The 12,244-nt window shown below is 36.5% G+C and overlaps 1 protein-coding gene across 17 annotated transcripts in view; it reads right to left on the reverse strand.

The window, feature by feature from the left end:
• Positions 1 to 12,244, reverse strand: part of DMD (dystrophin) — a 2,312,475-nt gene that overhangs the window by 1,788,260 nt on the left and 511,971 nt on the right. For 9 of the 17 annotated variants that reach the window (XM_078362685.1, XM_078362687.1, XM_078362688.1 and 6 more), the window contains exon 1: positions 1,522 to 1,567. Coding sequence is in view for 7 of the 17 variants with exons in the window: in XM_054251383.2 (XP_054107358.2) it covers positions 1,522 to 1,614 (93 nt within the window). In the remaining 10 variants the exon portion in view is untranslated. Of the gene's footprint in view, positions 1 to 1,521; positions 1,615 to 12,244 lie in introns of those variants that run through there. The other 8 variants (XM_054251383.2, XM_035288503.3, XM_054251382.2 and 5 more) reach the window with 1 other exon arrangement.

Here is a 12,244-nt window from a genome sequence, read left to right on the forward strand (position 1 = left end):
GAAGCCACAGTCTTTCAAAGATTTTTTTTCATGAACATTTTGAAGTCTCTGGAATATCTGTATTTGGTAACTGAAAATAGGACGTACCCCAGAATACAGAAGTTACAAGATACATAGGGACACACTGATACCTATATATGTGTGTATATATAGATATATGTATATATATGTATATATCTATATATACACACATACATATATACACATACATATACATATACGTCTACACATGTACACACATGTACATGTATACATATATGTATACATATATAACTTGTTGATATAGTTATAGGAGATGAATGATTATATATAAATCTATCTCCAACCAGTAAAAAGACTAAGGTTACATGATAACCTTGAATTGCCTCAAAGAAAACAGTTCAGCTATAAGGCAATAGCACTGATTTTTTCCCTTGACTAAAGTTATTTCACTATGTCATCAAGTTGTTCTTATATCAGTACAAGTTCAGACTTCTTGAAAACATATCAGTTTTAGTTTATAAACTAAATATATATAAGGTTTAGTTTAATATTAATCGCCCATTTGGGAAAGGCTTTACTGAGGAGAAATCAAGGTTTCTGGGAGACTGTTGGGGTAGACAGAAGTACAGAAAGAAATACAGGCAAGTAAAACAATACAGGTAAAAAATCAGATAATCTGGCAGCACATAATGAGAAAAAAGTGGCTTAGCGTAAGAGTTATAGGAGGCAGGTTGGGGAGATAATATTTTTCTTTATCTTTGATTTTGAATGACAACTCGAGTTTGTATAACATGATAAAATCTGTGTGTCGGTATTCATGTGCTGGGGAGTTGTAATGAAAGGCAAAGAGAAGAGGTTAAGGCAATAATTTAGCAGAATTTATTTGATAGGTAGGAACAGCATGATTGTAGACTTGGGGCTTAAGGTCTACGTTTTAGAATAATAACAATCTAACAAGATTATTTTAGTCAGGAAATTTCAATTTGAGTTCTTCTATTCATAAGACCTTGATCAACATGAAATTAATTGATCTGTAATCATGTGTAACAATCATCTTCTGTCTCACAGGAATACTGTAAAGTTAGACCAGATAATAGTTCAAGAGTAAGTTACATTCTCATCACATATGCTATTACATATTACACTAAAATGCCTGTATTTTATTATGGTATCCCACATTTTTTATTTATAAACTAATACAGGCTCATTGTAAAGTAACTTCAAAATACACAAAAGTAATATTTAAAGTCATTATGTATAAAAACCTTAAGACATTTGATAAGAAACCAATTAGTAAAACTGACTAACATCTATTGATATCAATTATATTACTGAAATTTACCTTATTTTTCTATAGACTATGCCAAATGAAAATCATCATATGAGGTTGCTTTATTCAGAAATAGGTATTGCTAGTTTAATCAGTACTCAGTAAATTAGTTCATTTTACTAGATCTCATAAAGCTATGTTGATTTCTGGTCTGGAATTCTACTAAGTTTAATTAATGTTAACTTAAAAAAAAAAAATAAGTCACGTACCAGTTTTTGCCCTGTCAGGCCTTCGAGGAGGTCTAGGAGGCGTCTCCCATCCTGTAGGTCACTAAAGAGGTTCTCTATATGCTGCTTCCCAAACTGAAATACAAAATATATTCAATGTAATGAAGCACACTTCCAATGATACATTTCCATGATTATGCCTTTTGAAAACTAAAGCTATATTTAAGGATAATTAATGTGCATAATTATTAATCTGCCAAAGATGATGGATGAAAAAAGGAAAGTTCAAATGACAAAAACAAAACAAAATTTGATCATAGGTCAACTCTATTTGAATTATTTTGAATACCAAGGGTTGGAGATTTCCAGCCTAACTGATCTAATTAACTCACTTAAACGAATGTACATTCTATGAAGGAGACAAAAAAATATAGGAATGATCAGGCAGTTAGGGGTAAAGGGAGAAGTAAATATACAAAGAAGCAAATACCACACACAATCTACCTGGGTGGGTACATAAAGTTTAATCATTCTTATAATACACAGTCATAGAGTGTTCGACAGCCTCATCACTCAGAATGTGCTTGCTGTGTATATGCATTTTGCATGCTGATTCAGAATGACCTATTCTCATACTGGATAACTCAAACTTTAGGAGTATCTGGTTTAATTAGATTTGGAACACGCCTGTGAGAGCTTTTCCCATCTTTTACTCAGTTCTTTGCTCAGGAATTATACCAAGGAGAAATAATAGTCAATAAATAATATTTAACATCTTTGAAGTAAATGCTCACAAGAGACACTGTTAAATAAGTGGATTTCATAACCATAGTGACATTTCTGTGAGATTAGCAATAACATACTCATCTTACATGTGTAATACTGAGAGGTTAAGTACGTGGCTCTTTGTCATGAAGCTGGAATGGGTTAAAGCCAAAATTGTGGCTCCAATCTGTCTAACTCTTGGTTTTTGTTCTTTCAATCTTATGTTGCCTCCTTGTACTTTTATGTGGGTAACCCCCCATATAGGTACTGAGGAAGGAGAGTTAAACAGAATCCTGGCACAATTAGGGCCTGAAGAATATCTCAGTTTATAGCCTTACTACTCAGTTATTTCTCTTTACATAATCCTGTATATATACAATCGTATATTACTTCATAGAACGAGTGCCTAATGAATATCTTACCACTCAGTTATTTCCATATATATATAATTATATCGTAGTTCATAATCGGAGGAATGCCTGGAGTAGACACGGTACAGAGCATGAAATAAGGAATAAGCAGCTTATAGTCGGAGGAATGTCTAGAGCAGACACAGTACAGAGCATGATTTAAGGGAAAAACAGTTATACCAGGACAAGAACCCATGGCTCAGGCAGCGGCGTTTGGTATTGTAAAGATACCCGCTGTATGGCAAGCTTGGGGCAAGAGCCACTCCTCCCGATAAAGGAGTTGCAGGACCTTGCTCCAGTTCTTGTGAAAGGCTGCCCTCAGACCGGCAATCCCTCAACCATCTGAGGGCTCAAAACCCCTCCAGATAATCGCACCTTGGTGACTGAACTTTATCAGCTCTTGTTACTGTGCTGCCCCCAAAACATCTTTCTATAGAACTCACTGGAAGCTCCCAGCAGGTGGCGGTAACCCTGACAGCTCTGTCACTGCTGTGTGTCTTAAAGCATCCTCCTATAAAACTTCTTAGAAGTAGCATGCCCATAGATAGCGGTATTGCACACTGCCCCCTCTTCAATGCTCACGGTCCCCCTCCATGCCTCGGTGACCTAATGGGGGTAGATCCCTCATTGCACATAGCCCACTTCCTTGCCTCAATCACCTAATGGGAATGGACCCCTCACTGCACACTGTCCACCTCCTAGGATAGGTGACCTAATGTGGGTGGAACCCTTACTTTATTGCTCACAACAGTATGAGTATCCTTAAAGATGACTTCACTCACTACCCTTCGCCCTAACCTATACACAATAAATACAGACACTTCTGGATATTCGGGGCCTTGCCTGTCTCCGCTTATAGGTGACGTGGGCCCCCTGAGCTCAGCTACATTTTTCTTGTACTTCTGTGTCCTGTCTCTATTTCTCGGATCCTGTGCCTCAGCGCAGCATAAGGGACATCCCACGACCCCGTGGGGCCCTTAGTCCTACACTTTTATAACCTACTATTTGATTATCTTTCAAATATTTATCTTTCTTTTGTTATATTTCACCAAATCCTTTTCTGGTTAAAACACTACAGTCCCATCATATGAGATAATTTCCAGCTCTTTCATCACCTACCTTATCTAGAAATCCCTCATTTAATCAGTCACAGGCATAAGTTGAGCATGAATAAACCTGAGCTAGTACTGAATCATATACTAGTAAATCAAACGGATATAGGTCCAGACCCTATAGAACTTTGAGTCCAGCAAAGAAAATATTCCAAAAAGGTAATATGACATAAGCATTAAAAGGACTAAGGAACATATGACAGTGGGAAATCTGGTTTTGCAGCAGTAGTTCCCAGGCATATTCACCAAAAGTCTTGGGTAAGACTCAGTTGTGCCATCTTTGCATGTGAACCAATACATTCCCAAGTGTGGTGGCCATAGGGATATATACTCCTTGCACTTTTGGAAAGGAGAGACAACAAAGTGGACTTTGTCTTGCAGCTTGAGTACTACCTCAATCAGTTAGAGATATCATCAAGCAAGCTCCTGGGGTCCCTGATTATAGGCCTTGGCTCCTAGATGGCATTTCTGGGCTTGCCTGGGGACTGAGGAGAACCCACAGCACTGAAGGGAGAGACCTGGGCCTGGCGCCATTTACTGCTAGTTAACTAAAAAGCTCTCGGGCAGGCCTTGAGTGAGCATCACTGGGGTAGCCAGGCCATGCTCACCATGAGCCTGAGGCAGTGGTAGCCACAGGACAAGATTCCTCTGCTTATGTAAAGGGCAAGAAAGGGTGGGACCAACTTTGTATTGTGGCTTGGGTGCCAGCTCTGCCACAATAGAACAGAGCACCAAGTAGATTCATAAAGATGCAACTTCAGGCCTTGACTCCTAGATAGGATTTCTAGACCTGCCTTGGGCCCTCAAGGGTATTGATTGCTCTGAAGGAAAGGACATAAGCCTTGGTGGATTTGTCACCTGCTTACTCACGTTCTTGGACATTAACTAAACATCATTAGCCAGGCAGTGGTTGCCGTGAGCCTTGGGTGAGACAGTGCTATGCTGGCTTCAGGTTTGACACAGCCTAGTAGCAATGGTGGTGGTAACAGGAGTGTTTATGTCATCCCTCCCTCTAGCTCCAGGCAGCTCAGCATGGAAACATACTCCTGTGGAGGTGCAGGAGGATAAGGGAGAGTAAGAGAAGAGAGCAAGTGTAATCTATAAAATTCTCTTGGATCTTATCCAAGACCACCAAGTTGGACCTCTATGAGTCTGCAAGAGTCACAGCATTACTTGGCTTGGGGTGCCCCCTAATATAGATATGGCTGTAGTACCAAAAGACTAAAGTCTTCACAAGAAGGGTGGGTACAAGTGAGAACAGATTGCGAATACTATAGTAAATACACAACTCTTTATACACACTTTTACCCATATAAAGACAAACATCCACTATTATCCAGACCATCCTGGAAAACATGATCTCACCTAGTGAGATAAAAAAGGCAACAGTGACCCATCCTGCACTGACAGAAATGTAACCTTTCAGACACAACTCAAAATATCTGTTTTGAGGAAGCCCACCAAAACCCAAGAAGAAATTCAGAATCCTATCAGATACATTTAATGAATAGATTGAAATAATTTTTTAAAAAATCAAGCAGAAATTCTGGCACTGAAAAACTGACATATTGAAGAATGTATCACAGTCTCAACAGCAGAAATAAGCAGAAGAAATGTTTAGTGAGCTTGAAGACAGGCTAATTGAAAGTATAGGCAGAGGAGACTGAATATAAAAAAAACAAAGCACACCCACAAAATCTACAAAGTAGCCTTTAAAGGGCAAATCTAAATGTTATAGGCTTTAAATAGAAGGGATAAAGAGATCAGGGGAGAAAGTTTATTCAAAAAGATAATAAAGGAACTTTTCAAAGCTAAGACAAGATATCAATATTCAAAAACAAGAGGTTATAGAACACTCAAAGAAGACTACATCAAGACATTTAGTAATCAAACTCTTAAAAGTCAAGGATAAAGAAAGGATCCTAAAAGCAGCAAGAGAAAATAAACATTCCAAGAAGCTCCAAAACAACTAGTAACTGACTTCTTAGCAGAACACTTATAGGCCAGGAGTGTGTCATGCCATATTTAAAGTGCTGAAGGAAAATACCCTTTATCCTAGGATAGTACATTCAGTGAAAATGTCCTACCAACAAGAAAGACAAAGACCTTCGCAGAAAGACACAAGCTGCGGGATTTCATCAACAGTGGACCTGTTCTACAAGAAATGCTAAAGGAAATTTATCAATTGGAAAGAAGAGGACCTTAATTAGACAGAAAAGAAATTATCTGAAGGCACAAAACTCAGTAACTACAAACACAGACTATTCTAATACTGTAATTGGGGTGTATAAATTACTCACATCTTGAGTAAAAACACTAAAAAAGAAGCTTTTATTTCCTCAATCAATAACAGCTAATAACAACTTTTCAAGACATAGACAGTATAATGAGATACAAGGGGAAACAACAAAAATATTAAAAGAAGAGGGACGAAGCTAAAATATAGAATTTTTAATTACTTTGCTCTTTGCTTTCTTGTTTATGCAACCAGTGTCAAATTCTCATCAGCTAGAAATAATGGATTATAGTGTTTGTAAACCTCATGGTAGCCTCAAATAAGAAAATATACTCAGATGCACAAAATATAAAAAGAAATAGACATGCCACCAGAGAAAAATCACCTTCACCAAAAGGAAGACAGGATTGAAGAGAAAACCAGAAAACACAATGGTAGGAACAAATTCGTTTTTATCAATAATAAAACTGCACATAAATGAAATAAACTCTCCAACCAAAAGACACAGTGATAGAATGGTTTGAAAACAAAAAAATAAGACTCAGTCTTTTGCCTACAAGAAACACACTTCAGCTACAAAGCCACACACAGACTTAAAATTAAAGGATGTAAAAAGGTATCCCATGTCAATAGAAACAAAAAAACAAACAACAACAAAAAACCAGGAATAGCTATTCTTATATCAGACAAAATATATTTTGAGACAGAAACTACAAAAAGAGGCAAAGATCAACAAATAAAGGTATCAATTCAGTAATAAGATATACCAATTATAAATATGTATGTACCCAACACTTGAACACCCAGATACATAAAGCAACATTATTAGACCTAAAGAGAGCTGGAAACCTCAATACCTACTTTCAGCATTGGACATGTCAGACAAAAAAGTCAGCAAGCCAACACAGAACTTAAATCTGTACTATAGTCCAGAGGAATGTAATGAATATTTACTGAACATTTCAACCAACAGCTGCTTAGTGTACATTCCTCTCCTCAGCTCATGGAGGATTCTCAAGAATGGACCATATATTAGGCCACAAAACAAGCCTTAAATGCAAAAAAAAAAAAAAAAGAAAATATGAAGCATTTTATCTTACCACAGTAGTTGAATGGATTGAGAAATCAGTAATGAGGAATTTTGGAAACTGTATAAAACACAAGGGAATTAATCTATAACTTCAGGAGAGTTGCAGGCTAAAATATCAACATACTAAGATAAGTAGCATTTCTATATGCCAAAATGAACAATATGATGAAGAAAGTAAGGTATTCCAGTTTATAATAGCTACCAATAAAATACCTAGGAATAAATGTATTCAACAACATAAAAGATATCTACAATGAAAACTTCAAAACATTGATACAAGAAATTGAACAGGACACAAACATGGAAACATACTCCATGCTTATGAATTGAGAGAATCAGTATGGTTACGATGTCCATACTACCCAATACAGTCTACAGATTCAATGCAATTCCTATTTAAAAAAATCAACGACATTTTTCACAGAAATAAATAATCCTAAAATTTATATGGAACAAAAAACACCCAGAATACTCAAAGCTATCCTAAGCAAAAAGAACAACTCCATAGACCAAAAGTGAACTCATTTTTAACAAGGTTCCAAGAATGTACACTGAAGAAAAGACCACCTCTTCAATAAATGGTGCTGACAAAACTAGACATGGATATGCAAGAGAATGAAGTTAGACCCCTGTCTCTTATCATATACAAAAATATCAAATTAAAGTGGAACAAAGATTTAGATCTAAGGCCTCAGACTATGAAACCACTAGAATAATCATTGGAAGGAAATATCCAGGACACTGGTCTAGGCAAATATTGCTTGAGCAATATCCCACAAGCACAGGCAATCAAAGCAAACATGCACAAATGGGACATCAAGTTAAAAAGCTTCTGCACAGCAAGGAATATAATCAACAAAATGAAGACGTAACACAGAGTGGGAGAGAATACTGGCTGACTACCTGCCTAGCAAGGAATAACCAAAATCTACAAGGGCCTCAAACAACAATATAGGGGGGAAAAAAAGTCTCAGTTTTACAGACTTAAGTTTAAAAGCCATGCTTTTCTGAGCTATCAGAAAATCTTATACACTGCAATGTGTCCATTGTTGAACAAATATATAGTTAACTAAGAGATACTTGTTTTTATAAATTAAAAAAAAAATCCAGATACAAAGGTAACATCTGTCAGACCAGAAAGGATGCGTGTGATAAAATGCTGTTTATTCAAAAACAGGAGCAGAGACTGGAAAAGGCAAAGCAGATCTTGGAGTACAGAATAAAACATGAACCCCAAGGCCATCACAATCATATAGCATCCAAGACACAAGAACTATGTCTGGGTTTAGAAACAAGTCTAGGCAAAGGTCAACAGGGCAGACGATACTGTTTTGTTGGCCAAACTTAAATACACACACCCAGGTCTTTTATAAGTTTTCTTTTAAAGCTGGAGTTAACCAAAATGAAGAGGGAGTAAAGGATTATAGGTCAGGCAGGGGCTTACATGTGCACTTAGCTGGGGCACTTAGAGACAGAATGCAGTGAGGTGATGGACAAACAATTCCCACTATCATTATTTTCAAAACTCACAGAGTCAGTGATGTATTAAAGAATCACAATTGAAACCCAATTTCTATCAGTCATATTCACCATATTCTCTAACAGAGTGCTTCTCAGAATGTTCTACCAGAACATTCTGCCCGAAAATAAAATGGAAGGCATTTACCCTGGAGTCTGGCAGTATAAATTACACAGTGCATGTAGGTTCAAAATGTCTTTGGAAGCATATGTTTTACGCTAAGAATTCCTAGAGATTTTGCCTTCTTCTTCTTCATATAAGCTTGTTTTAATGTAGAAGGAATTTTGAGCACTTTTGAGTAAAAATCCCCCCACTCCCATGGCCTAAAATGATTTTTCAATGAAATGTGCTATATTTAGCCTGTAACTTCACAGAGCTTTTTGTGCTCAGTTTTATTCTCCCTGTAGTAGGAATGTCCCAAGTAAAGTCAATCATACTCTTTCCCTTGGATGGTTCTCATTTTTCCTGGCTGTAACTTCCTCATTCTATAGAATTATAGATACTATACCAAAAGTAATCAAGTTTCAGAAACAGTAATAGCTAACTTCTGAGCTCAAGTCTCTAATTCATTCACTAGCTCTGTTTCCTTGGGCAAGTGAATTAGCTTGTCTAAAGCACAATTTACTCACTAGTGGAGTGGTGATCAAATTATCATTCCAGAGCATTCCCGTGAGGTTTAACTGAAACACATAGAAATGTTATACAGATTTGGCAAATAGTATGTATTCAATAAATATAGGATGATTTGTACATGATCACTATTTGTCTACTTCTTTATTTGACCAAATTCTAGGTGTAAAAATATTAAGATGGGCCCGGCACGGTGGCTCACATCTGTAATTCCAGCACTTTGGGAAGCTGAGGCAGGTGGATCATTTGAGGTCAGGAGTTCGAGATCTGCCTGGCCAAGATGGTAAAAACCCATTTCTGCTAAAATTACAAACATTAGTCAGGCGTGGTAATGCATGCCTGTAATCCCAGCTACTAGGGAAGCTGAGGCAAGAGAATTGCTAGAACCCAGGAGGCAGAGGTTACAGTGAACTGAGATCATGCCACTGCATTCCAGCCTGTGTGACAGAGCAAGATCTCAAGAAAGTTAAAAACTATTTAATGTAAAAATATTACCATATCTACTATAAAGTACAAAGCAGATATAAAACGTCCTCTGTTGTCTATTAGATTGGCATACCTGTGAGTGTGGAAGTCAAAAGGAGAAGACATTCTTCTCTATACAATTACTAAAACTGGTAAAGGCAGATGGTACAGGGGATACACTTAGATACCTGAAGCTGTTTCCTCCCTCTTCTTGTTCTTTTGACTATTTTTAAGTATTCTTTCGTTGTTCTCCCCTTTCATCTTCCACATGTACCATGTCTTTGTTGCAGGTGGCATTTGATGTCATAATAGTAATTTTTCTGTAAAATTCAATCTTTAATGGCTTCCTTTTCAAGAGTATGAGAACTATTCTTTGTAACATATAAAACATGAAATCCTCCTTAGGCCAGGTGACTCTGTGGCTTTGTCTTCAGTTCATTTTATAACTATGATTTTCTTTATCAAGTGAACTTAGTGGATGTTTGATATTACTCAGCAGTTTAATGTATTCACTTATACATTGTCTTCTTTGTTAACCCAAACAAGATGAAAGGACCTGAAAATGAGACAATAATCCTTTCACATCCTTGTTAGTATGAAATAAAGAAATATGGAAGCACAAGCAGTGTTCAAAAAGAAACACAGATAAGTAGATCGATAAGAAGCATGAACAAAGTGGAAACAAAATCAAAGTAAAACAACTTGAGAAAGGAAGAGAAATGCATTCGCGAAGCTGTTTAAGTGGTTTCTGATACTTCAGAGTTATATTAGTCTTAACCTGAAAATCCAAAGGGATCAATATGTTTCAGTAGAAAGTAAAGAATACAGGAATAATTTAGCATGACAGTCTAGTTACAAAGAGATCAAGCCACAGACATATCTGTCGCTCAGAAAGTCAAGATACTTCTGTGATTACAAATTCCTAGACATTGGAAACACCAAAAAATATCACAAATGCCAGAAAGGAGTGCAAAACTAGAGATCCAAAACTTATTGGAGAATGCTGCTGACCAGCTGCTAGTAAAAATAAGGCAACCTATTGTCATGTAAATAGGAAACTTAGAGTTTTTTTTTTTAGTTTTTAAAAAATATTCGTTGGAAGAAGTATTGTGTAATGAAGTAGTATTTTATTGCAGAATATATATAAAAGAAAGTACATGTCTCAAGTGTATAGCTCAATGAATCTTCATAAACCGAACACATTTATATTACTAGCATTGAGATTGATAAAATACAATATGATTAGTTTCCTAGGGCCTTCCTCACACCCCCTATGTAGTAGACCCCTCAGGAATGGCCACTGTAATGATTTGTGGCATCATAGGTTAGTTCTCTTGAAAGCAATTTCCTAAAAGTAGAAAAATGCTCATTTTCTATTTCAAATTAGGATATTAATGACTGAAATACATTCGATTTATGCAGAGGCGATATACAAAAAAGTCCCACTGATGAAATATGATTTAGGAAATGCAAGGGAGTGGTATTACACCATGAATAAGAATGGTTACTGTATACCCAGAATGCCTTGGCTCAAATCCCAGCTCTGCCATATTATAGCTGTGTGATCTTTTTCTCTATAAAGATAGAACGTATCATTACCTGTGTTATGGTGATATTGCAAAGATTTAAGTGAACTTAGTATGGCACTTTTAAGATATTCTGTAAATGTTAACTATCAGACATTTATTCCAAATTTTCTAAATCAAGTGATTTGTATCTTCCATAATTATCTTTATAATGTTGGCCTCAAAGTAACAGAAAGGACCAAATTCAAAGTATTAATATAAGGATTATATGGGTTAATAAATGTGAACTCTCTGGTATGGTGCCTAGCATAGAAAACGCTCAATAAATACATTAAATAAATTACATTTCCTTCTGTTATTACCTGGAGGTGGAGAATGACACTCTCCTTTGAAACTTTGATGGCCCTAGCAGGACTTTGGTCATTTGAGAAGAGTTTAATAAGGGACTGTTTATAAAAATGAAGGCAGGTATAATGAAACCACTGGAACTAGTAATAGAGAGGTGTTATTACTCTTAGAGTCATAAAAGTGAAAAGAATGAGAGTGGTTATTAGATACTACATAAAGAGAACTGAGAAGATCATCTGACAGGAGCTTTGATACTGGGTGATGGAATTTCTTCTCTCTCCCCCTCTCTTACCAAGCCTCTCATTGGCCAAATCCAAAAGGAAATCAGAAAGCAAAGGAGTCTGCCTATATAGTGCAGAGACCAACCTCCCAAGAAAGACAAAAGTGGAACGTGGGACCAAAGGAATAAGCCAAAGACATTCACGACCCTAGACATGGGAACAAATTTCCTTTGAGCCAAGGGAATCAATGCCAGGGATAGTCCATATCAGAAAATAAATGCAGGCCTCAGAGTTCACTCCCATGCCTCATATTATTTGTATCTCTGGTAATGTCACTGTAAGGAATAATATGTATCACTGGAACACGTCATCTTCTTTAATAATGGTATAAAAATTCTAGCATGTTTTGTGGACCTTAACAGATAAAATCAGTATGTGTTTAT

The sequence above is a fragment of the Callithrix jacchus genome, chromosome X (assembly GCF_049354715.1).
Source record: "Callithrix jacchus isolate 240 chromosome X, calJac240_pri, whole genome shotgun sequence".
Classification (NCBI taxonomy): domain Eukaryota; kingdom Metazoa; phylum Chordata; class Mammalia; order Primates; family Cebidae; genus Callithrix; species Callithrix jacchus.